The 27,455-nt window shown below is 28.3% G+C and overlaps 7 protein-coding genes across 7 annotated transcripts; 4 read left to right on the top strand and 3 right to left on the bottom strand.

Moving 5' to 3' along the window:
• Positions 1–3,911: 3,911 nt before the first annotated feature.
• Positions 3,912–5,128, bottom strand: OCT59_013871 (uncharacterized protein; the record flags this gene model as incomplete). Its single annotated transcript, XM_066141797.1, has 5 exons — positions 3,912–3,917; positions 3,986–4,259; positions 4,334–4,566; positions 4,636–4,907; positions 5,089–5,128. 5 exons carry the CDS (start codon positions 5,126–5,128, stop codon positions 3,912–3,914), a joined length of 825 nt encoding a protein of 274 aa, XP_066001894.1.
• Positions 5,129–6,874: 1,746 nt separating this feature from the next.
• On the top strand, positions 6,875–7,276 carry OCT59_013870 (uncharacterized protein; the record flags this gene model as incomplete). Its single annotated transcript, XM_066141796.1, has 1 exon — positions 6,875–7,276. One exon carries the CDS (start codon positions 6,875–6,877, stop codon positions 7,274–7,276), a length of 402 nt encoding a protein of 133 aa, XP_066001893.1.
• A 719-nt stretch (positions 7,277–7,995) lies between these two features.
• Positions 7,996–10,301, top strand: OCT59_013869 (uncharacterized protein; the record flags this gene model as incomplete). Its single annotated transcript, XM_066141795.1, has 5 exons — positions 7,996–8,443; positions 8,498–8,950; positions 9,070–9,441; positions 9,605–9,725; positions 9,809–10,301. The coding sequence occupies 5 exons, from the start codon at positions 7,996–7,998 to the stop codon at positions 10,299–10,301; spliced, it is 1,887 nt and encodes a 628-aa protein (XP_066001892.1).
• Positions 10,302–10,395: 94 nt separating this feature from the next.
• On the top strand, positions 10,396–10,773 carry OCT59_013868 (uncharacterized protein; the record flags this gene model as incomplete). Its single annotated transcript, XM_066141794.1, has 3 exons — positions 10,396–10,485; positions 10,556–10,690; positions 10,759–10,773. 3 exons carry the CDS (start codon positions 10,396–10,398, stop codon positions 10,771–10,773), a joined length of 240 nt encoding a protein of 79 aa, XP_066001891.1.
• A 4,010-nt stretch (positions 10,774–14,783) lies between these two features.
• Positions 14,784–16,181, top strand: OCT59_013867 (uncharacterized protein; the record flags this gene model as incomplete). Its single annotated transcript, XM_066141793.1, has 3 exons — positions 14,784–15,432; positions 15,616–15,869; positions 15,936–16,181. The coding sequence occupies 3 exons, from the start codon at positions 14,784–14,786 to the stop codon at positions 16,179–16,181; spliced, it is 1,149 nt and encodes a 382-aa protein (XP_066001890.1).
• Positions 16,182–16,677: 496 nt separating this feature from the next.
• On the bottom strand, positions 16,678–17,348 carry OCT59_013866 (uncharacterized protein; the record flags this gene model as incomplete). The annotated part of the gene is made up of 3 exons (XM_066141792.1): positions 16,678–16,998; positions 17,062–17,181; positions 17,277–17,348. The coding sequence occupies 3 exons, from the start codon at positions 17,346–17,348 to the stop codon at positions 16,678–16,680; spliced, it is 513 nt and encodes a 170-aa protein (XP_066001889.1).
• A 6,247-nt stretch (positions 17,349–23,595) lies between these two features.
• On the bottom strand, positions 23,596–25,882 carry OCT59_013865 (uncharacterized protein; the record flags this gene model as incomplete). The annotated part of the gene is made up of 10 exons (XM_066141791.1): positions 23,596–23,766; positions 23,911–23,979; positions 24,061–24,194; positions 24,256–24,358; positions 24,422–24,546; positions 24,626–25,049; positions 25,129–25,262; positions 25,328–25,387; positions 25,460–25,502; positions 25,712–25,882. 10 exons carry the CDS (start codon positions 25,880–25,882, stop codon positions 23,596–23,598), a joined length of 1,434 nt encoding a protein of 477 aa, XP_066001888.1.
• Positions 25,883–27,455: the final 1,573 nt, after the last annotated feature.

Below are 27,455 nucleotides of genomic sequence, written 5' to 3'. Positions count from 1 at the left end.
TTGTTCAAATTGGAGCAGCAATATAAATTCAACTGGTAGAATGCTCTGGTGAAAACATTGTACGTATTTAGCCGCGTCCATCTCCCATTCGAAATAGTTCGTTATAGAGACCTTCTTAGCCTCACAGAAATCACACTTTTTCATGGATTAATTTATATAACCAATATCTTGTACAAATCAATGATGACCCTAATGATTTAATTGGACCTGCTGTGGATGATATTCAAGAAGTTGATGGTAACGATTCTGATTAAGAAGACGACGACACACCACAGGAAGCGTATGAACTTCGAACTGACTGTCTGAAATGATGCAAAATAGACAGATGCGTAGCTTAGATGACTTTAGTGCCCGTGATATTGATAGAAATCACGACTGGGTTAACGAAAGTTTGTTATGATATCCTGAAATTGAAGAAGCAGAAAGCTTCATCCAGCAGGCAATTGGTAACAACGAAGTAACTCAAGTTGGAAATAATCTAAGAACAAGCCGTCTAAAAAAAAGAGAAAAAAAAATGAAACATTAGCTTGTAAAAGTTTCGTCAAAGAATAATTATAAAATAACCCTTTCCTACTTCGAAGAACCGGCCAATGATGAACGAATTACTTATGTTATTTTATAGAACCATTGTGTGTGTCAACCTCATTTCGTGCAAGATGGACCAAGTGTTTTAGAATTCAAAGAACTAAGACACCCTTATGTTACGCCTAGGTATGTTGTTTTTAATACTCCTAATCGTCTTTTTGAACGTGGATATCGGCATGGAGAGGGAGTTTCTTTTTGGATATTTCTTTATTGGAAACTAAAATCAAGAATGGTATCAACATGTTTTTTAAACTTGGAACTTAGTTAATGAGAATAAGCTTTTTTAACGCAAAAATCTTAGTTTAAAGACAAATTATTTTCGAGTCTTTAAACATCGGTGGGTGGTTTTTATTCTTGAAATTATTTCTTTAAACGAAACGGTTGAGTTTTCCTATTTAGAGTGGATTTGTTGGAAACTCGTGGGTTCTTTTTTACTTTAATATCTTAACCTTTAATATTTTAACAACCTGTTACTTACAGTTCATTTTTTTTTCATTTTTTTTTTTAGACGGCCAGTTCTGACTTTTGAAGAACAGAATCATAGTAAGTTTTCGTAATCTTTCGAAAACTTCTTTAGAAACTTACATCAACGCTTTTTTATTTCTATCTTGTAGGAACCCAGTCAAATTCCGATTTCGGACTCCTGAAGCGGAAAAGAAAACAAAAGAGGAAGCTGATGGAAAGAAAGCTGAAGCAGTCCTTTGGCTTTGGAACTTTGGATTTGGTAAGTTTCGTTCGAGACGAAATTTATTTTAAAAAAGTTTTTTTAAAAAAATTTCTCTTTTTTGTAGGTATCGGACGTTTGTTTCTTGTTGGATTTCATGCCTTGCTGTAGATCGGATGGTAAGTTTCAAAGCATCTCGCTCTGTTCGAAACTTTTTTTCTTTTTTTAATTTTTTATTATTTTTTTTGCTAGTATCGCTTCCTGGATCCTGGGATGATAAGATCGTAAGTTTTGTAATGGTTTGTTTCGAAACGTTTTATTAATTTATTTTGAAGAAACTAACCGTTTCTTCTTTTGTTTATTTTGTAAGCATGTTTTCGGCTTTTGGGTCAGTTCCTTGAGTAAGTTTCGAAGTAAACTTGATCTTTGAATGACTACTGAATTGTTTATTAAATAAGTTTTGTTCTTTTTTTTAGGATTCGACTTTAAATTTAGAGTATATAATAAATAGAGGTAGATGTAATTTGTACATGCATAAAAGAATAAATGAAATGAAATAAAAATTACTTAATAAATAGAATCAAACCACCTAAAAATCAGCGTTAAAATCTGATTTTTTTACTGCCAATTGCTATCTGATTTCTCACTGAACTGAAGTAGTTTGGTAAATTCAAATATCTATTGATTGTATAACCAGCATGGAGATGAAAAATACTATAAAAAATTTGGTCTTCGCTTATTATTCAATGTTTTTTCAAAGAATTTGTTATTAAGAAATGAAATTATTTAAATACTCCTAGTATTTTCTTAGCGTCGTTCGTTCTAACTCCCTGATCGCTGCCTCGAATTAGTGCATGAATAGAACTGATGCGTTTAACAATCAAATAAAAAATTGAAATAATTAATAATCTGCTGGTTATTTTTAAAATACCATATGAAAAATCTATGAAATTATTCCCAATGCCAACGTTTAGGGCTGCATAATAATTGTCTCACTCCCATGTAATATTGATTCTGCTTCTAAACTATTTTGTTCCTTGTATTTCTAAGTTATTGTTTTAAACTCATTTATCTGGAGATCAAGTTTTTTGATAATATACTTCCAATTGCATTTTTTCTAAAATTCGACATAATGTCATAGTGGAGAGAACAAATGCACATGCCGGGTATAATAAACATAAATTTACAGAGTTATATATTTAAGTTATGTTAATTTCTTTCTTTTTTATTAATATGTATTTAAAAAAAAACTTAAATGTTAAACTGACAGCTAACTACCTAAGCGAAGAGTGAGAAATGGGTTTTTCATAAGAGAAATGGGTTTTAAGCGACTATGTTTTGTCTGATTATTTTGGTTTCGAGATATAAAAATTTTTTATCTTAACTGATCATTAGTCAGATGATAAATCATCAGCTGGTTTTCTGTGCTACAGCATAATTTTGAGTCCGATTTATTCTGAAAATTGCCTACTTTAAACTTATTAATCCCAGATAGACAAATCCGCCGATATGGAATTCTCATATGACTAAATTATTGTTGTTTGTAATTTGATCCATTGAATCCACTATAAATTGCCAGGCAAAGCGAATTTTTATTAGACAACCATAGCTTCATCAACAAACATTGCAATGTGTTTGGACGAATGACATCCTGTTTAATAAATTTTAAATGGGCAAACGTGGACCTAAAACCCATTAGAAGATAGGCTGCAAGAAGTGCAAAGCAACCTACTTAACCCACGAGTGGGTCTAAGGGTTAGGGAATAAATTAACGCCCAAACACACACAAGTTGGTATGGAGTTAAAGTCTTACAAACTAAAAATTATTTTTGCCACTTAATTCTCCAATAATCAATGTTATAAAAAAGTTACTTACGACTTAAGCCTACTTAATTAGTATATATAAAATGACACTTCGAACAGACAGAGCTCATGATATATGAGAATATCCCATCATGCCTATTTTAAAGGATTTTCGTTGCGTTATCAAACTGATTATATAAGTTTTACGCCTATATAACATAAGCTTATGCCCATATAATCAATCAAACAAGTCCGCCTTTTCCTATAACACACTATGCACGATGGCAAACGGTATAGGAGGAAGACTCTACTTTCCAGAAAGAAAGTTTTTTTTTTTCAAAAAAAAAACGTACAAATAAATAGCGGTTAAATAAAATGGTGGTTGAATTGACTTTTTAGGAATTAATAGGTCTTATACGTGATCATTTAATATATGCGATCATTTAATTACGCGATCATTTAATCAGACAATTTTATAAATTTGGTATTATACGAACTTGATCAACCAATAATTGTTTAGGTAATGCACGGATGAGTTCTTTATAGGTGGATATTATCAAAATAGAGCCAAATTAACTTTACACAGTTTATATAGATAATTGATTATTTAATGGTAATAACACAACAAGTTAAAGAAATTCAAATATGATTGAATCTCAACAGATATTCAAAACTTTTAAAACTTTTTGTGATTTTTCGATTGAAGCTAATTATTATTAAAGTCTATACCATTAAAAGAATATAATTAAATAAACTAAAATGAAATACTCAATAAAACTCAATTTTATTTTTTTATTAAAATTTTATAAAATCATTTATTAATGATTCTTCTTCGTCATATAATTTTATAAGAACGCACCTAAATCTATAATTTAATTTTATTAATATATTATTATCAAAGGCGTGATGTGCGAAATAAATAAAATAACTTACTTGTTTTAGGGTATTTACTATATCACTTCCACTTCGGGAAGGGATAATTATATTTTTAGTTATGGTATCCAACTCCTTTATACCAGGTAAGTTTTTACCGTCCCAAGAAACGCAGACGGCTTCCTTAACAAACTCAACAAACGTATCCATGCCTCCATTATTTGTCAATTCCAAAATATTGACAGCTGCGAGTTGACGGTTTAGAAGTTTTTGCACCACGTTTTCGTCAACGTAATCTTTAATTTCTTTTTGGGAAAGATTTTCAGTCGTACCCCTATAATTAATTAATTAATAATTATACAAATAGCACTATTTTGTTGACTATAAAACAATAAAATAAACAAATACCTGCTCTTTCTGATTTCTTTGTATTCCCTCACAAAATTTAGAATATTTTGGTTGAATTTATTCCTGAAGTCTGTTAAAGACTTACGAGTTTTATCTAGATATCCTCTAGCTTTGCTAGTGTAAATTTTAAACTGAAAAATTTTCACAACCAAATTGTCAAGTGCTTCACTACTCGGATTCCTCACTCGTAAAAATAAGCACTTTACCGACTCATTCCATAGTCGTATTTTATCCTAAAATATTGAGATACGTTATTTGAGATTTAGACATAATAAATATTATCATATTGTATTAATACTAACTTCAGTATTCTTTGAACTAACAACATAAGATGATTCGTTCATCTCATTCGCTAATTGTAAGATTTCTGGATTTTTTACAAGCCAGTTACATATGTCTAATTTGGTACAAAACTGAAACGGATCCGGAATTGTTTTAGCCACGCCTAACTTGTCGTTATCATCATCATCATCATCTTCTTCTTCCTCCTCTTCTTCTTCACTTTTATCCCTTACATCCTCTTCTACTATTACTTCCTTTTCACTTTCGTTATGTTTTTGCCTGGTATTCATATCTGTATGTAATATATTATTTCAATTATTTCAATTAAAAATTAATAGAATAATATTAAAGAGCTAAAGCCTATATAAATTAATATTTACCTAATAATAATTGATTAGTTTCTTCAATATTTATTTCTCTCCTCTTTCTCGGTAAGGTCCTTTGAAACTTTTACGGAAGAGTTACATATATACCTGTTTCGATTTCTATTTCTTTATTATTACGTTTAGTCATAATATCATAATGAGAGAACAAGAGAAAATGAGAGAACGAAAAAAAAAGTGAAGTAAACTTCTCATAAGATTGTCATGATATAAATGAGATCTCCTTGATCAAAAGAGCGAGATTGTCGATATAACTCCTTGATCAAATATGGGATATAAAACGAAGTTGTCATGATATAAATGAGATTTTGGTTACTGTAATTTTAATTATAGAACGTAATTGGAAAGTATGCAGGATCTCAATATCGTTGTGTACTGTATAAATTGAGGGGAATGCGGGATCAGTTGAAAATGTTGAAAGATGGAAAAAAACTATGATTTCTAGAGGATCGGAAATTAAATTTAGTTTATATAAATAAATTATTACAATATCGAATTTCATTCAGTGACATTTTTTTTTATATGGAAGATTACCTCAAATCGATTTTACGGTTCCAAATTTTATTATATTTTCAGGCTATACGTGGAATGAGAAGAAAAATAATGGAAAGGGGTGAGAAGAAAAATGATCGGTAGAAGAAAAAGGAGTGAGAAGAAATTAATGGAATATTACGTTTTGAATTTCCATTTTTATGTGTGATACGATGACATGCAAGAAAAATTAAATTTTTAAATAATTATACTCTTGACGATAAAATATAAAATATGATCAGAAAAAAACCAATCAATAAAAAAGATCGATTATTTTTTAAACTGAACCATGTGATGATCCTATCTAACTAAGCCATATCTAAGCCTTATTTAGTGTAAGCCCCTGGATTGATTACATAAAAGAATTTTTTAAATAGATAGATGGGATCTACAGTAGTCAACTTACAACGATATTTGAAAAATACCGATATATTGATATTTTATACTGTAAGAAAGAGTTTTAATACATATTGGTGTAATCAAATATTGGTATATAAAGTATCAACTATACAAATAATGCAAGTCATGTGCAACTAATCATTTGTCTAATTGTTCGGTAATATTCTAAACCGGAGTAAATTAAGATCGAATTAAGTTCCTTACGGTGTAAATTAAGGTTAGCTTAAAATTTAGTATAATTGTAATATATCATCGCAGTGTAATATGAAATATAATCAAGGAAGGACATGCGTGGTTTAAAATATTACATTTTCTTTTACCTTAAATATAATTTGCAGATTACTTTCGTCTTCTTTATTGCTTTTTTTAATGTATAATTATAAATAACATTTTTAACTCACTTTTTATTAATAGAATTTGTTTATTTATTTTTATTTATATATATTAATTAATGCCGTGATGCAGTATTACTGTAACTATATTTTTAAAATAAATTAATAAATCAAAAAATTATGTGTGTATTCAATGTTAAATAAATTAATTAAAGATGATTGCATTAGAACTAAAAAATTTAGACAAGATCATAAAAATAAACTCATGTTAAATAAATTAATTAAAGATGATTGCATTAGAACTAGACAAGATCGTAAAAATAAACTCAAAGAAATCAAAAAAAAAATTATGTGTGTATTCAATGTTAAATAAATTAATTAAGGATGATTGCATTAGAACTAAAAAATTTAGACAAGATCGTAAAAATAAACTCAAAGAAATCAAAAAAAAATTATGTGTATATTCAATGTTAAATAAATTAATTAAGGATTGCATTAGAACTAAAAAATTTAGACAAGATCGTAAAAATAAACTCAAAGAAATCATAATAAATTTATTATAAATATAGAGCCTTTTCTTGATATTTTTCCCATCAAACTAATAATATTTAATAATGGCAGTATTAAACTTAAACGCAAATCTTCCAGTATACATTCAATGGCCCGATGACGCTGCTTTGATCTTAATTCAGCGTCGTTGGGCCTATCAGCCCTTATTCATCACAATGAGGTTACATGACCAAAAACAATTATGGTGTGGAATTGCTTGTGATATACAAAACAACCACACATTCAGGCCAACTAGAAAACAATGCAGAGAGAAGTGGAATGCACTAAAGGCGGGGTACAAGAATCTAGAGAGGCTAATCAATAGAAATCCTGATGATTACCTACTTGTACCCCGTCTTTGCACGATGAGAGGTTCCACTAAGAACTCTCAGACGAGTTCTGGAGAGTTGAGCATAAGTATTTATTATTTAACTGATTTTTTCATTAATTCATTGCATTTATATTAATAATTGCTTTGTTTTAAGCATTACCTACCACCACCGAGAGCGCGGGCGCTCTCATTCTCGATCTCATCGTCACCGACGTCATTAATATTTTTATTTCATTTTATTTTTTATTTTATTTTATTATATGTTTTATATGTTTTATTTTATTTTATTATTATGTTTTATTTTATTTTATTATTATGTTTTATTTTATTTTATTATTATGTTTTATTTTATTTATTATTATGTTTTATTTTATTTTATTATTATGTTTTATTTTATTTTATTATTATGTTATATTTTATTTTATTATTATGTTTTATTTTATTTTATTATTATGTTTTATTTTATTTTATTATTATGTTTTATTTTATTTTATTATTATGTTTTATTTTATTTTATTATTATGTTTTATTTTATTTTATTATTATGTTAAATTTTATTTTATTATTATGTTTTATTTTATTTTATTATATACTTATTATTTTATTCAATAAATGACATTATTCGATAATATTATTTGTCATACCAATTGTCATTAACCATATACAGTATAATTGACCCTAAATTTTGTGTATCCATTAATAGCCAAATCGGCATTAATTTAACCGAAGTGATTACTTAATTGGCAATTGCATTTTTTTTTTTTTTGCTGACACGCTTAATAAATTTAAAGTTCTAATTGAATTAATAAAATTCTAGTTAAATTTAAATTAATTTAAATTGTAATTGTTATAAAGATGAGGAGACAATATAGTCACGCCAAACCAATAAAACCAATTCGAATTCAAAATCAGTTTTCTTACAGCAATCTTGGTGAGACAACTACTTCCGGTGAGAGACGTTCACCTGTACGTTCACCTGATAATGATGATGATAACATGGACTTTCAGTATAATCACGAAGATAATGATTTAAGTTTTCAGGACATTAATGATGATGATAATGAATATGGATCAATTGGTCCTCAGTATTACAATGATGAGATGGAAGATGATGATCAATCATTTGATAATGAAGAGGAAGAAGAAACTGACAATGAATACAATAGTGATGAGGAAGAGGAAAATGACAATGAATACAATAGGGATGAGGAGGAAGATGATGATAATGGAGACAATAATGAAGAGGAGGAAGAGGAAGGTAATAATGAAAAGGAAGAGGAACGTAACAATGATGAAGAGGAACGTAATGACAACGAAGAGGAAGAAATACATTAAATTGTTGAAGCTTTGGATGAAGACAAGATACCGTCCTGCAATGGTGAATTTGCACCGTACTTTGATAATTATACAACTACGGCACTATTTTGTTGGCTTCAGAAGCATAATGTTTCTACAAAAGCATATGAAGACCTTGTTGATATCATTCACAATCCTCAATTCGAACCTACTCATGTAGTAAAAAATATCCGTAGATTCCAATCATGGAGAAAACGTCTTCCTCTCCTACCAATAATAACAAAGCCTATTCAAATTTTACCAAAAAAAACTCTGTCAACTTTGCGAGATTCAAAGCTTTCATATCAACTCTCAATTAGTGATATTATATGGCATGTTCTCAACAATCCAATGCTGATAAAGCATATGTATTTCGGACCCGGTGTTAATTCTGAAACAAAGTCAGAATATTGGCATGGAACTTTATGGGGAGAATCACCACTTTTTGGACAACATGAAATAATAATATCAGAAGGTAATAGGACAATATACTTTGGTATAATTATGATTTGTTAACATTAAAATGTTTATTTTAATAAAATAGTAATATATCAATCTGGTGATTTTGTCTACTATCATGAGCAATTTTAAAAGATGAAAATGGAAACTATGAGTTACGAGTTCAACTAATTTTAAATTATGATGATTTACCTGGAAATATAAAAGGGCTATCAAGACGACGTCGTTCTCTAACTGGGGAAGTATGGTTTCAGGATGATCCATTTATAACCATAATTACCTCTCAAATTTTAGAGAAAGTAACTATAATGATGACGTATAAACACCAAATTATTCCAGAAGGTTCATTACGAATTACTGAAATAATTTATAAATGTAATGACCATTGGCACGTTCGTGATGCAAAGCTTTCATACCAACATCCTTCAGATTACATTTCTGTCAGAAATCCACCGTCGTCTATGCCAGTCTATAAGCTGTTTTTAGATCTTTACTATGATGATTTTGGTACATTTAGAAATGTATACCATTCCTTAGGTGGCGTCTATATACAGTATACAGTTTGGTAACATGCCAACGCATCAGAGAAAGCTAATCAAGAACCATTTTGTTCTTGGATTTATTCCTTTTGGTGGAAATTTTTACGAGTTTATGGTACCATTTGTTTCAGAAATAAAAAAATTTGAGAAAGGAAAGATTATGACTGTTCAAGGACAAGTTGCATGGGTTATTGGGTTGGGCCTTGTTACAGCAGATCTACCTCAAGGTAATGATATGGCAGGAGTACTGAGGTATTTTTCAATTTAATTATTAATCTTAATAATATATTTTCGTAACAACTATTAAAATGATTTAAATTTAAAAATCAATTTAGACATAATGCAAATAAAGGTTGCCGTACTTGTACAACTAAAAAGGAATCATTGAGTACCTATAATCAGGATAGTGTGACAACATTACGTTATCATCATATCACAGATGAAGAAATTTCAAAAATTTCTCAAGAATCTGTAATTTCAAAAAGAGGACAACTTTGTACAGAATATGGCTTAAGATCATCACCTAGTATTTTGGATAAATTAAAACGTGAGAGACATTTACAGACGCCACAGGATATTTATTATGCCACCGCAGGAAAGATTGGGCGGTTGCTAAAACTAACCTGTGAATTATTTTCACAAGAAGGAGAGGATGATTTTGCTAAAATTTGGAAAATTTTTGAAATTCCAAAAAAGTGGTCTCGTCTACCAAATCCAATTAGTCATTACAATAGTTTTATGATGTCTGATCTTCTTAGACTAGCTATGATTATGCCATTTTTATTAAATCGATTTTTAAAGGAATCAAGCCTCAAGCCTCAAAAATAATGAAGCAGCCACTATTCGACAAAGGATTGATGTAGTTTGAATTAGCTTAGTGCTAAAAGCTATTATATCTTGTTGGGTACATGTTGCAAAGACTATGAAAGCAGTTTTTAATAAGGAATTTACGTTAGATAGCTATGAGGAATTACAGCTATGTCTTAAAGAAGAGTTTTTAATTCTTCCAAAGGTATAATTATAAATTTGAAATTCATAACATGGAATAATTCATTAATTAACAATATTTTATTTTTTAATAGGTTTTTGCAAGTTTTGTTAACTTACCAAATATACATATTAATATGCATCTTTTGATGCATGCTAAAACTTTTGGTACACTTGTCAATTTTCAGGTTGGTATAAAAGAGATGGTTCATCGTATCTTTAAAGGAATGGTACCAAAAACTAATTGCAAAAATATAGACCTGGATTTATTAAAACGTTACAATACTTCGACATTTAGCAGATGGAGGTATAGATCCAAGATTAAATAGATCTTGTTCTGGGTTCACAAGTTCAAATTTTGATCAATTATTTTCGAATTGGTATGTTACAGAAGATAAATATTTAATTGAGGAACAAATTCAAAATGATGACGTAAAAGGTAAGATAGCAAAATATTATAGTACTTCATATTTATTTTTTCACATATGCATAATATTTACTAATCTTTTAATTTAGTTACTTCACCAGTAAATTTTATTTCCAATATTTCCTTAAAAAAAAGAATGTCAAAGCAGGAACATGATAAACTTCTCTTGACTTTGCATAATTTTAAAATTGAATTGTTTTTATCTTATGTGGATATGAAGTTTGAGGCGGCACTTATAAATTCTTCAATTAGTTGGTACAAATTAGCATCATATACAATTGAAGAAAAAAATGGTATTCTTTCAAAAGTTTACCTACATCTCGGTGATTTCATCACAATTTATGAAGAAGATCATGATATTATGCATTTGTTGTTGTAGATTGGTTTGAAGATACTATGGTTGAACATTCAGTATTAAAATGTCCATTTACCGTCTTCAAGCAACAGGAGATAAATGGAGACGTATTTTTCCAATTACTGTAATAGATAATGTTCAAAAAGTACACTTTATTCATAATTGTAATTCAGAAAGGTGCCAACTACCAAATCATGATACTACAAATAGAATTTGGATAAAAAATAATTTTTATTTTACAGCCATATAATTATATAAATTATATAAATATAATAAAATAATTATTTAATTTGTATCGTATAAAATTTTGGTTAAAATTAACCTTAAATTAACCAATTAAAATTACTTTAATTGCATGCATGTGATATCTAAAAATAGCTAAAATTCGCGTTTATTAATACAAGATTTTTTTTGTTTATTTTCAAAAATACACTTTTCTCTTCTTATACTTGTCTTTTATTAATACTTTACGGTATTTTTGGTTCGTCTCTTCTTTTTTCTTTTACCCAAGTATACTTTAATTATCTTTTACAATATTAACAATACTTTGGCACTTTAGTTTATATATTTGACATAGTAAGACACCCACATACGAAAAAAAAGGAACCACTCACGTACAAAAGAAAAGAATAAAAGAAAGGAAAAATGTACCCAACTATCCACATACAAAAAAGAGAAAAGCTGCTTTTAAATAAATAGTGGAGCTGTTAAGCAAGGTATGAAAATAGGATATACGCGTATTTTTCATATTTTCAGACTCTACCACAATCGTAAAGTCTACTGGTTCTGGAGGAGGGATCGGTTATGTACCTTCTTTACAATAGGTTCTGGTTTGAGTCTTTCTTTGTTAGACTGTGGTATTACTTAAGGGAGTGTGTAAAATGTATTCTCAAATGCCATGTTCAAATTGCTGAATATATTTGAAGCTTTCTTTTGTAATATTTGCTTTAGCCCGGAAGAAAATGTTATAAAATAGGGCTGGATATTTATGGCATTTTCCGGCTTCTAATTACTTTGTCCAGGGGTAGCCTTACAATTTGTCATTGTTCGTCAGTCGTAGCAACCAGCATTTTTTTACAATATTATGATTTTAAGAAACAAAACATTTTCAAAAAATTTAAAGAAAGAACTAACTTAAAAAATATTATCATTTTTATTATTCTTTACAAAATCTCGGAGATTACCTGCTCTAACTATTATCCCAAGGTTATGTATTAAAATTTAAATATATTTTACAAAGAGTACATTTTATTAATCATGATTGTTTTTTTATATGTATATATATATATTTTTTAAAATTGAAAATGACGTATCCATCCACTCACATACGAGAAGAAAAGAATAAAAAAAGAGAAGAAAAGAATAAAAAAAAGAAAGAAACGTACTCCACTCACCCATAATAATCCACTAATAAAATTGTAATAAAACATATTATATAATAAAAATATTTTTGTGATGTTAATTCGATGTTAAATAAATGGAAATCATTTTTTGCAATGTTAATTCGATATCATTATGATGTAGTTACGATATTAAATAAATGTAAAACATTTTTGTAATATTAATTCGATGTTAATACAATATCACTACGATGTAGTTACGATATCAAATAGATGTAAAATATTTTTGTAATATTAATTCGATGTTAATACAATATCACTACGATGTAGTTACGATATCAAATAGATGTAAAATATTTTTGTAATGTTAATTCGATGTTAATACGATATCACTACGATATGGTTACGATATTAAATAAATGTAAAATATTTTTGTAATATTAATTCGATGTTAATACGTACGATATCACTACGATGTAGTTACGATATCAAATAGATGTAAAATATTTTTGTAATGTTAATTTGATGTTAATATGATATCACTACAATATGGTTACGATATTAAATAAATGTAAAATATTTTTGTAATGTTAATTCGATGTTAATACAATATCACTACGATGTAGTTACGATATCAAATAGATGTAAAATATTTTTGCAATATTAATTCGATGTTAATACGACATCACTACGATGTGGTTACGTGATAATATTTACATCGCATAATGATCGCAGCGATATCGCAGAGATATCGAACTAAATCAATATCAAATAAATACAGTTACGACTAACTTAATGACGTCGAATCTATTTTTTATCAAAATATCGTAATGATATCGTAATGATATCGTTGCGATATCTAATCAATATCGATTGTAAACTCCAAGTTTCAGCAAAGTAATTGGTTAGCTATAACCCCCTACTTATTTCTCAGTCCTCATTTACACTTCTAGCTTGAATTTATATACCATTTTGGCTGGCTAATCTTAGTATACATGCTGCCCAAATTATTTTGGGATGCCATAATTATAATTTGGGATGCCATAATTCATTCGGTTTATATATAATTTACTATGTAAAGTGCCAAAATAATTTGGGATGCCATAATTGCATTTGGGATTTTACTTATAATTACGACAGTCCAAAATAATTTGGGTGGCATGTATAAATCTTAGTAATGGAGGAATTTTGCAGATGTAATAGCAATCATCTAGATACTCTTTCATACTAACCATCTACATTTATTTTAGGACTGAACTAATAAGGTTCATCATTCAAGACTAATAATAAAAAGTGGAACGAAAAACTGTTACAACTGATAAATTTTTTTTTCTAAATTCTATTTTTGTTTGAAAGTATACGTGTACAGGTTAAAATAAGTAGATCATCACATGCTCAATTAACTGATCGTGTAATATAAGAACCAATTAAACGTCAACTCACAGATCAAGCAGGCGGACAATGGGATACTTTGTACCACCGTGGCTAGAACATATATAGTCCTTCACTACGTTCTGGACTAATATAAAATGTATTTTAATATTATTTTACTGGATTATAACCACCAGATAATAGAATTGCTGTTTCTGGAATTCAGAAATTTTATGTAGAATCACACAAATTAAACATGCTAGTAAAAGTCTTGCAAAAAAAGAACAAGTACACTTCGAAAACTCAATTATGACTTTTACAATCCCAAAGATCGAGTAGTTTTAAAGGCTTTGGATTTGCATTTTTTATTATTAAAATGAATAACACCCACTATCATTTTATCTCTGAAATATTATGTCTTTTCACAATATTCATGCCGTAAAAGTCTACTTTGTTTCTTGACAAGTAGAATAGATAAATTCTGATGTAAGTATAGTAAAGGCATTATAACTGTAGTAAAACTTGTATTAGTACTTGATATATTTATTGAATCTTAAAAGTATAAAAAATATTTTTAATATTATTTAAAAAATAAAAAGAAATTTTTCAAAAACTAATTTTATATACAGTTATCGCCGTTTTCAATAAAATGTGATTAGCTGATCAATATAGTTTTACCAAAAAAAATTTCGATCTTTGTGTAATATTATTTTTTAACCAATCATGTTTTTTCAATTTTTCTCTGATTTTGTAGTTTATACTGTATATAGAAATTCACGCTCATTACTGCGTCTAATACTACACATTTTTTATATTGCTGACGCGTTAAAATGTCACTTAATGAAAATGAAGTATATGAAATACAAGTATATACAAGAAAATATCGAATAGGGACGTGTTTTGCCTGTCAAAAGTGTTTATACTGTGGAAAAGACCTTACATTTGAAAATTGTCATTGTAATAAGTATGAAAAACCAACTAAAAATAACCGAACAGCCAAAGTACGTGGCTATAGAGGTTTGTGCTATGACGCAAGTAACGCTCAACCATTTTTAAAAGAATTTATGAAGAAAAGTAATCTTAAGTTTGGTTATGAAGTCAACCTGGCAACTTCCTTTTATTGTTCACTTTGTACAGCTTGTAATAGTAAAATAAGCCGAGAAAATAACAAATTTGGAAAGGAAATAAAAAAAGAAAAAGATATCATAAAATCTGAAGTGAATCAAGTAATAGAATTACAGCTTCGTATATCAATTAAAAATGAAAAAGAGATTTTACCATCTATTTTAGTCAACTGGTCTTTTGATGATATAAAATATAATGATCTTTCAACAAAAATTGAACAACTTGTCTCTGAACATATAGGATTAACCTTTAGTAATGAATATTTTTTGGCATATAAGGGTAGTTCAGAAGTTGGGGCAGGAACACTTTTAGATAATGAAATTACTTTTGAAGAATTTCTAAAAGATTATAAACGTTACATCTCTAATAATAAAAAAGTGATGATAATTGTAACTATGAAGGATAAGAAAAAAGATAAGAAAAAACGAGAATATAAAGTAAATTTTGGGTTCAATCTGAATTCTTAATTGATTATGTGTTGTATTAATTTATAATACTTATTATATTATAATAAATACGATGATAATTTGGAATTAGAAGTGACAAGCGAAGAAACAGAAGAAGAAGCACCAAAATCTAAATCAGTTAAAACTAAAAAAAAAGGTACAGCAATGAATAGAGTCCCGAAAGAAAGTAAACTTGATGAAAAGGAGAAAATGATTGGTGAAATTATGATGCAATTAAAAGATAAATATGTTTGTAACCATTATAATCACAAACATTGTTTTGTAAAAGATGGTCGTCATTTATTTTTATCAAATGTATCATTTTCAATGTGGGCTCAAGATATTGTAAGTATTTATCAAAATAATTACCATATTATATTATTTATTATAACTAATAGAATTTTTTTATAGTTTAAAAATAATACAGATTTCGAAACACCTCCTAATCATGCAATTTTTAGCATGTTACATTCTGTTAAACCCACTTCTTATAACTCTAATAACAAAAATTCTTTAACAATTCCTAATGTAATTCAAGAGGAGGAAATTCGGGTTAACCAATTATTTAAATTATCTGATGCAGAGTATAATTTGATAGGTATATCAAAAATTGGTATTAGACAAACATTACGTGATGAGTCAAAGAAATTTGAATAGATTTACACTGTATTGCTTTGTAATTGTTATAAATTTAGTAAATAATCATTTGAAATTTTGATAAAATAAATTTTCTGCATGTGATTATCAATTTCTTTGTACGTTTATCATGCATTGTATAAAAAAACTATTACATATAAATTGATTGTTGAAAATATTGTTTCGCCATATTGGGAGTAGTTTGAGATAATGCCACGAAAAGTATATAAATAGGGTCATCACAATTATTAACAATATCTCTATATCTTTTTAGCCAACTTTTTAATGCTGAAAATGCAGTTTCTATTGGATTTAAATCGGGTGAATACGGTGGTAAATAAAGTATCCTACACCCAAATTCTTCAACTGATTTTACCAAATCTTCATCATGATGAATACGAGCATTATCCATAATAAGTACACTATTTTTACCAGGATATGGATTCATCTGTGGTAACTTAAAAATAAATAAATAAATAATTTTTTTTTTATGTTAACAAAGATACAATAAATATTTTTATAAATAAATAATTACCACTTGTGTTATTATGAAGGTTCGAAATCTATCTTTATCACAACTACCTTCCATTATATCAGCCGCAATAAATCCATCAACTGTCAATGCAGGTAATATTGTGTAGCGCTTGCCCCTTATAAATACTACCTTTTTTTTTGCTCTACAATTTTTATAAGAATAACCATATAAACGTGAAATGCTTCTTTTATTTTTAGACGTCTCATCAATAAAAATGAGTTGTTCTGCATTATATTCTATCCCTATTTGATACATAAAAAAACCACGTAATGTTTCATTCTGTTCATGTGCTACTTTTTGCAACTTAATATAAATAAATTATAAATTAATAAATAATAATATAAAACTTAATTTCGTAATACATACTTTCTTTCTAGTAATACCACAATGTTGAAGAGAGCGGCATAATGTTGGTATTGAAACCAACTTTCCAGTTTTTATTTCCATTTCATAAATTAATTCATCTAAATAATAATCAACTTTTTCCTAAACAATATCTTGCAGTATCTATAAAATAATTTTAAATTAAAATTTTTAATACGAAGTACAGTATTTGTATTTGTTAATAGTAGTTAATTTACCTGCATATCTTCTGATGTAAATATCTTTCTTTTTCCTGACTTTCCGGTAAATAGATCATTAACACATCCCATTTATCAAAAATTTTACAAATATTAGTAACCGTTGTTTTACTGACGTATAACCTCTTAGCAATTTCTTTTGATTTATAACCTTCTTCATAATAATAGATAATACGCCATTTTAAATCTTCACTCAACATTTTACTGTAATATATTGTAAAATATATAATTAGATACAAATTTTATAATAATAAATTTTATAAAAGACTATTTTGAAACCTTTATTATGTAAAAATCTGAGAAAAAAGTAAAGATCACGAAAAATCACTTTTTTTAGATTGTAAAATCGCTAAGATTTCTGACAAATATGCTTACAATACCTTTGAAACTTCTATGCAAGTAAATTTCAAGTATATTTATTTGAAATAGAAAATAAAATCGCAGTGTTGAATAGTAAATTATAATAGTTGTTTTTGACGTGAAAATAAAATATCGCAAAAATCAGCTTTTTTGGTAGTACAAGTCCCGTGATGCTGATCAAAACGGCGATAATAACCGTTAACATTCAAAATCGCGAGTTGCTAATTGCCTTTTACTGGTCTTTCACTACTCAAACTCATTGGTTTTAGACTGTTTGACGCGTATTTTAATATGTTATTTTTTTTTTTCAGGGTGCGTTCGGTACGTTCGCTAAATTTGATTTTTTTTACTAATTGTGATAGTGTAATGTTGATCAAAATTACTATATAAATGTAGGCCCAATTTTTATTATTAGCCGAAATGCATTTTATATACATTGTAGCTTGCAATAAATTTATTTATGCTTCATCTAGCGTGATAATGTATAATTGTAATGCCAACGAAATGAAGTGAACAATCACCAATAGTTGATTCAAATTTTCTCTATACATTCAGATGTTTAGAGTTGTAAAATTTTTTTTAATCTTGCTTCTTCCTTGTGCAATTTTGATGATTTATTATCCACAATCTCACTTAGGCCAAAATCAATAAAAAAGTAATGGCAACTTTTTGGCTCATATAGTATATTTCTTGGGGAAATATCGTTGTGTAAGACGCCAAGATTATGTATTGATCTAAGTTGATTGACTATTAACTCTTTCTCCTTTTTTGTGAGTCTTGTCAGATCAATATGGCGGGAGTCCTCAATTAACTGTAACGCTAATGCAAAAAGATATCCAAGATATCCGTCATAAATGTAACCTTTATAGAATAAACGTGGAACATCATGACCTAATATCAATATAGCAATAGACAAGTTAATAAATATCTAAAAATATTATGAATGAAAAAAAATTGTACCTTGACATTCTTTCAAAATAGAATATATACAAGCTTCATGATTTAGCGTTTTCATCTCATCTTGTTGCTTATATGCGTCACAAGTCTTCCATGCTACAACTTAATTATTATAATGCCCAGAAAAAACTTTTCTGAAGGACCCGCCACCTATGTACTCGTCTACAGTAGTAATTCCAGTTGCAACTGATTTACTACTGCTCTCTGATGCTCTCTTCCTCTTTCTTCCTGAAGAAACATAATAATAATAATCATCATCATCAGAGGATTCAGAGTCATCAGGGTAGTAAGGGTCAACATTATCAGTCACTACATGTCTTAATCTATTGCCAACATTATCATTAATGACTAGTTGGCTAATATAGTAAACGCATTCGCGTAAAGTTGGATCAGTATCAGTGGATTGAACAACACGAGTAACATACAGGGTGGTTGGAGATGTTTCATCTCATTTAAGAAAGTTAGTAAATGCCATAATGGAGGCCATTACAGGCCATTTGACCAAATATCTGCGATAGGATCCTTAAATGATAACCAATTAAGTTAAGATTGTGACGCGTTTTATATTCCACAGGCATCTTGGCCACTGTGAAATTATTAGTGCTTAGAACATGATCAGAAGAGCCCACAAATCTGGGGGTTGTAACTCCAAAAAATGCTCCTGGTGGTAATAATACTTGGACAGGCGCTAAAACATTCAAATAAAAATGATCTTTTACATCTCCTTCAAGTCTGAGAGGGACATTTATAGCTGGATATGTATCAAATTGTCCTCCCGGAGGGGGAAATTGTCCACCAGCAGTAGTAAGTTTGACATTTCGCTTGAATCTGATCCATTCTCTCACTATTTCTGGAAACCGTTGGTAAGCAGCTATTGTTGAAGTTGAATTAGAATTTCGTGGGATCCATTGGCAATCTAGAACGGCGTGACCTAGTATTTGACCTGCTGTTTGAATTATAATAGAAGACTATTAGGAAAGCAAGAAGAAAACTATTGTCCTTATATACATTAATAATTAACTTCTTGATTCAAATTCTGAATCAGTTTTATTTGATACAATTATGACACTGTGCCCCAAAAAGGTCAGTTCTACAATCTGCAAAAATAAAATCATGAAAATCATTCCTTATATATATTTCCTGGTAGAAAGGTATTACCTTTTTTGAAAAAAATGCGTACTGCTTATAGTAAATTTTTTTGGCCACCAGTATTTATATTTCGTTTGCGCAGACGATTATCTATATGGTATAAACTTCGCTTTGTACATACAATTTATGTGTGATGTGTATCTGAGAAATATTTTTTGTGTAATTCCAGGAATAAAATTATATAGATGATTTGGAATGACTGTATATGGGTCATTGAAATACCTTAAGGCAATTCTCTTCGCATAATTCTTTCTTGAGTTGATCCTGTGCTTGATAAAATTATTTGAAAAGAATTCTATATAATTTTCATGCTGTTCTCCTTGCACTTCGATTGCAAAACCATATTCTGGATGAATATATCAAGTAACTCTTGAGAGTATTTAGGTGTTTTTAAGAAATCTGGCCAGCAATTTTTCTGAGTAGTTAGTTACAATTTCACGTCCAACACATATGGGGCACCATGAATATCAATTTTTTACATTTTCAAGTGTTGCATTTCATTCATAATCTCTTGCACATTTCCATCTCAAATGAGGTGAACCATTAATATATTTATTTGAAATACAGTCTCCACCTTTATTAATTGCAACCATCTTAGCAATATTGAGAGTATTCTTAGGCAATATGGACACCATAACCTTTTATTTTTTATGCTATCAAATGATGCAGTCCATCTATGTTCTTTAGTACATTTCCATAGCATAGGTAAATAATTATTAGTATATTTATATATCTGGAATACACATCTCTCCTCATTGTCTGACAATTTCTTTTTTTTTTATTTAATATTAACCTTTTTGGCATTTTGCAAATTTTTTTTAAGACCTTTCAATACTTCAAATATGGTTATACATCATTTAGGCAAGAAGTATCCAAGTTATACTATGTTGACCATGAGTTAAAAGATGATTGTAGACCTAGTATTCATAAAAATCAAATGGCTATCTGCTTCAAATAAGTCTGAAGATTTGATGAAGACTCATTGGATAGAGTCATAGAAGTACAATTTGAATCCTATCAATCCAGAATCATCCGTAAAAATGCAGATTACAGATTGATCAGATTATCCATTGGATTAACCAGATGGTTCATTAGATATCTAGTGAATCTGATGAATGAATTGAATGGATGGGTCAGATATTTATGGCAAGTCAAATCAGACAAAAGTCTGTCAATGCACAAATAAATTATTACAGTTATTTCTTTTCATTTTTGGGATCATCTAAAGTGAAGTCAAATCACATGATCTGAAACAGGTCACGTGACACAACCAATATCATGATTGGTCCATATTAAAAATATAATTTAATAAAATAATGATAAATTTAACAGTTAATAAATTTAATTTTTAATGATAAATTTAATAAATTTTAAGTAAATTAAGTGATAAATTTGATAAATTTGGGAGTTTTTATTTTGACTTTTTTTAAAAAAAATGAATTTGCTGTAAAACGAAAAAAAAAATATATTCATAATGAATAAAATTTCATTATTATAACTGAAGAATTAAATTTTTTTAATTTGATTTATCAAAATTTGAGATAATCGGATTTAGAGAAATTTTAAGCATAGAGATAAAAGCATCTGTTTTCTCAACATCCTCAACTCTTTAATACGCCAATATTTATTACAAATTTTTTTAGTTAATTCCACCACAGTAAGCCTTCTGTCTTCAGCTTCTTTAGCTATTTTGTTTGTACAAATTCTATTATTGATTCACGTCTCTCATATATTTCATAGTCATATTCTTTAGAGAAAATGGTATTAAATGTATTAATTTAAAATAATTTAAAAATTTATTTGTTTAATTTACAAAAACAAATAGTACAATTGAGATATTAAAAAAAACAATTCACTTCTGTTATAGTGTAAGATAAAAATATAAATAAATTATGTATCAAAAACTATAAAGTAATTATTATTTATTAACAAAATATTATAAAAAGTATATTAATAAACATTAAAACTTTCACAAGTTTTGAACTTCTAAAAATTTTTTTAATTTATTACACAAAAAAATTATATAAATCTGATGGCTATTACCCAGATGATTATTTGTTAATATTCAGATAATTATCTGTTAATTTACAGATAAATTATCTGTTGAAGTTCAAATAATAAAAAATGAGAAAATTCAAAAAAAAACATCTGTAAAAATTTTTGAAAAGTTTTTGCAGATAATAAATAGATAATAAATGCATCACAGTTTATCTGTGAAAAATCACCAAAATTAGGAAAAATAACTGTAATAATTTATCTGTGTATTGACAGACTTTTATCTAAAATGGCGTGCCATATAAATATTTGATGAATCTAATGAACGGATTAAACAGATAGATCATCCTGTGAAATGTTAATTAAATTTTTTATTAATATTGTGTTAAAGGCCAGATTTTAAGGTAATTGAGAAATGGACTTTAAAGTATGTGAACTGAAAGAGTCTTTTCCTAATATTTCTCCTTTTTTTAGGATGAACTAAATTTGTTTTTGAGGTATAAATATGGAACAAATTTTATTTAACTTTTTTTAAAAGACATTTACTAATTCACTAATACAGTATTTTTTTTCTATTTTATAGGCGCTAGACTTGAATGAACTGGATTTTAAGGTAATACAAAAAGGAAAAGGTCTTTTTTTTAATTATTTAATATTTTTAGAAACACTTTCTAATGCTTTTTCTTTCTTTCAAAACAGACTAACAGACATGAATGAACCAAATTTTCAGCTTTAAGGTAATATTAAAGTAATGTGAATAAAGGATATTGTTTTTATTTAACTTTCTATAAGAACTTTTTATTAATAATTATTTTTTATTTTATAGGTGTCAGAACTGGATTTTGAAAAGGTGAAGACCATCTTTACAGAAACTTTAAGTTTTCAAGCAATATCCTTTTGATATCAAAATGATATCAAAACAATACCGTTAAGATAAATTTAACAATATTGATTCTATATTGATTAAAAATGTTAAGTTTCTGTAATTTTAGAATGCCAGATCTGTATAAACCAGACTTTGAGGTAATGTGAAAGGGGATCTTATTTTTTATTAACTTTCTTAACATTGGAAAATTTTTTGGGATGCAGAACTGCGGAAATCTGTAAAATTAGCAGATCTCCACTTTTTTTTTGTCATTTTTTGTGTATTTCTGCGAAGTTCGGCAAACTTTGCAACTTCGCAGATAATTGAATATTTTTATCTATAAAATCAGCAAAATTCTGCAATTTTGCAGAATTTCATTTAACAGAAAATTTAAAACATGCCAGTTTTGCAAAGCTTTGCGAAATAGCAGATCTTCACTTTTTGTCCTTTTTTTTGCAAAACTCTGCAAAATTCTTTAACTCAAAATTGCGGGTTTATAATTGCATTTAAACTTTGAGTAACTAACTAATTAAACTTTTCGATTTCAATTAGTAATTAAGCTTAATTAAGCTTTTCGATCATTTCCGTTGACAATTTATTTTCGCTAAAGTTTTTAATAGTTTTTTTTTAATACTTTCGTTAAAGTTTTTCAACAAATTTACAAATTTTATTTTTTAAACTTTCTGACTTTACTTTCGTTAAAGTTTTCCAGTAATTTTTAAAACATGTATTTATTTAACAAATAACGATTTACTTTGCCAAACCTTGGAACTATATGAACTTCTTGGTTAATTGAACCGATTGGTATTGTGTTGTATTCTTTGGTGTAATACAACTGCGGACACCCGTACAGTTCAAGTTCCTCTGTAATAATATCAAACTAATGAACCAGAGCAAGTTTGAAAGAACCTCGGAAGAATTTAAATAATAACAACATCTTATAAAGAAAATTGATTAATGACATACAACACTTTATCAATCTTAATCATTCACTTACTTTTCCATACCAAGCTCCTTCATCCGCCCTTGATCTTCCGCAGGAGTTACCGCAATATTACCGAACCATTCTTTACCTTGGAATTCTCCTGTCGTTCTTAAAATATGTCTATCTTCCAGGTGTACTGAATCATAAATTTTAATGTAAAATTTGTCACTTTCGGACTCCTGTGAAGATGTGTCCAGAAAGGTATCTAAAGTTGAAATTAATTGCGATAACCCTTCAATGAAGTTTGAATGTGGTGGATTTTCAGATTTTTTCAACGATTTTATTTTTTGGTCGATATTATCTAATGTTAGTTCTCAAAGTACTTTTCCAAATCCTTTGACTTTACGATGAATAACTTTTTTAGCAGAAGATGTCAATTCTTTGTGTTTTACCTATAAAAAATATTAGAATTTATAATTAAATGTATGTATATTTCAAAGAAATTGATTTCAGTCATGTCAGATTCAACTAACAGCGTTCACCAATTGTCTCATTACGTCTTTTCTGTTTAATAACCGATATGGGGTTTTGACATATGATTTGTGAAGGGTTTTGTATGTTTCCGTTGACAACCCATTCAATGCACCATATTTTCTAATAGCAGGCACTGAAAACAATCAAAATAAATTAGGATAAAATCATATACTGTATGTTTACTAGCGTCCTACCTGTGTGATACTGCCAACAGTGTAACTTCAGAAAATTGCAGTCAGTAGTGGACAATGGAAAGAAGATCTTTTTGAAATCAATGCACCAATCAATAATTGCTGACTATAATTGATAATCTTTAGTGTGTTGATGATTTCCAATGTGACTTTATGAACTTTGACTTACTTCAAAAATTTTCAGATCTTCTTCAGTGTACATTTCTTTCCTGCTCATTATGTACATCTTACTAAACTTTGCGTAAAGTTCGCAAAGTTCTTTACAGGTTATTTCGTTCCCTTCAAAAATTTCATCTAAGGCAAAAAGGGCAATTTATGATAGTCTGACGCAGTAAGTATGTTTAAATGTCCTAATTATGTAAGAGTTTAAGACCCAGGAAGCGAGGAATTTGACGAAGTTGATCATCAAATTTTTTTTGTAGTTCTGTTCCTCCGACTGCCTTCAAAATATCTTGTGTAAATTCCAATTGGTATTTGAAGAGTCCAAGATCGATATGGTGCATACAGTCAGGAACGCAGGCTTCGTATATATTCAAATTTCTGAAACAAATTATACGTGCGTAAAAATTTACATCTTTGAAATTCATTACAGAAATATAAAGATATTTACGGAAATTTCCAGAAGGAATTTTCATTTCAACAGAATGCACAGAATACTCCTTTCCTTGACCATCGTTGATTACTTGCTTCATATTTTCATGAGTTCTATGAGGTACGTTTTCTAGTTTAAGACTCATATTGTTCAGATCACTTTTGCAAAACCATGCAAGTATAGCATAGCATTTTGCACCGTGCTCCTTTATATGTCGCAGTTATATCATCAGCTTCAAGCATATCTGCGAGAAAAAAAGATATCTGTGCAGCGAAAGTAATCACTTGTCCATTAATTCCAAAATATAGCGCTTCAGATTTTTCTAATAAAGGTTGGAGCATAATTTTGAAGCATTTATGATATACATCGCGCTGTAAGCTTTGAAAACTTTCTGTTGTTCTGATTCCTATATCTTGAACTTTAGGGAGAAATCCTAAAAGAATTTTAGCCTTGGCAAATTTCGAACATGATTTGGAATGCTACCAAGAGTTAAAAAAACTGGATGGCCTAATGATTTCCCAAGTCCATCGAAAGTTGTTGCGTCTGAGTATAAGATGATGGACAATAGTCAATTTAATTATGGAAGGTTCTTTTCAGTTTCTAACCACCAGTTACCTTTGAAAGGTTCGCCAAATATTCTTGTTTCACCTCTATCATCCTGAGAATATAAACAACTAAATAAGCATAAATAATGTAATTTATCATTGCAGACGGAAATCAAATTATTATACAGACCTTTATTTTATTTTGGATTCCTTTATGGACGAAGTTATTGGTTACTTCCAGTCATTACAGAAGAGCTTGAATAGCACGAAAAAGTGGGCAATAGTAGAGGGTAAAATTAATTTCATTATAGGTCGCAACAACCTTTTCTTTAAAGTCTATTAAAGGTAAATTTATTTGATTAAGATAATCCTTGCCATTTTTCGTTGAACTTGGCAATGGTGATTTGTCTAAATTACTATGTTTGTTGAAAAACTTTATTATTTTATCACCTACTATCAACTCCAAAAAGTCACGATATGCATCATTCGGCATTTCACTACGCGCTCTGGTGTGGGTTTTCCATCAACTACATCTATGGCATCATCTAATGTCGCACCCTGAAAGTCTTCAGGATCAATGAATTCAGTATCTTCAAAGTTTACTAATTATGATTCTGCTTCCGATTCTTCAAAATTTGTTTCGACCCTCTCTTCTGACCGTAACCTTTTTCACAAATGATAACGTGGTTCATCTTCTAACTCATCTGCAATATTTACTAAGTCTTCATCTTAAGATGAAGGTTCAAATTGCTTCATCTCATCATCATCATCCTGTGATGTAAGCTTTTCTTGCGAAGTAGTTGGGTTTGGCATAATAATTGACGTGCTCCAAAGTTCTGCATCATGTTCTGATTTTATCATTTCTCTTAATGGCTGCAACAAAGATCTTTGCTGTACTGGTGACTCATTTAATTGGAAGGATCTCATTTTCCCGTGATGTTTAGCATTGGCATGTTATTTTAAACCGCCGTAAGTTGAAAATTCTCTTTTACAAATTTGGCATTGATATCTAACCATTTTTATTTGAAGAACAATTTATGAGGATTTATATAAATTTGTGATTAAAATCATCGGCTAGTGAAACTAAATTTAAAAATTATTAAATTCACCAGTGATGATTAAAATTCGAATTTAACCATTGGTGAAATTTAAATAAATCTTATATAATTAGTTATTTTGAAAAAAAAATATCTTATTATTCATTTTACAACTATTTTTTTTTTTTTTCCATAACGCATTTGCAGTTTTATTAAAGTAAAAAAACAAATTAGAAGAAACTATATATAAAATAAAGTTCTAATAATATCTACTCTAATATAATTAAACTACTCGTTATACATATAGTACCCATATGTGCACTATCGAGTAATAATTTGATTCTGTAGGTAGATTTCATTTAAAAATGGATTATCTTAGCCATAAGGCCTATCACAGAACCCATTTTACAACTATTTTACATTATAATTATTTTTTATTTGCATGTATTTTTTACAAAGAAAAAATAATAAATTAAAGCTAAAAATTATGTTTTTTCTATATATTACTACTAACTGCTATATGCTTATAAACTTTTTTGTTACATTTAATAAAAGTGAATAGAAAAATAATGAAAAAGTGATAGGCAGTGATAGGGAAAAAAAAGTGGTTATTACTATTATTTTTTAAAAAAAATTTTTTACATAAATATGTAATACATATTTAATTTAGATTTGTGTAATGTTAATCTTACTAAAATATTAAATTTTTATAAAAATCTTAATTTAAACTAATTCCAAAAATCAGCCCATATGTTAGCTATTTATTTTAAATTTTTAAATAAATTGCTTATATTACGACTTCAATCAGCTACAAGAATTATTCAATTACATATTAATGTAATTTACAAAATCCAATACCTACGTAAAGTTGAAACCAAAGAAATTTATTTAAGTTAAATATAATTATATCCCTTAAATTGTAAGCAATTGCAGGCAAATTTGCTCCCAATTTTACCAAATTTTGGCTCTCATCTAATTTTATGAAAAATAAAGCAATTTTAATAAAATTTTTTTTCAAGATAGTTTAAA

The sequence above is a fragment of the Rhizophagus irregularis genome, chromosome 21 (assembly GCF_026210795.1).
Source record: "Rhizophagus irregularis chromosome 21, complete sequence".
Lineage (NCBI taxonomy): Eukaryota > Fungi > Glomeromycota > Glomeromycetes > Glomerales > Glomeraceae > Rhizophagus > Rhizophagus irregularis.
This window is presented reverse-complemented; position numbering and strand designations above follow the sequence as displayed.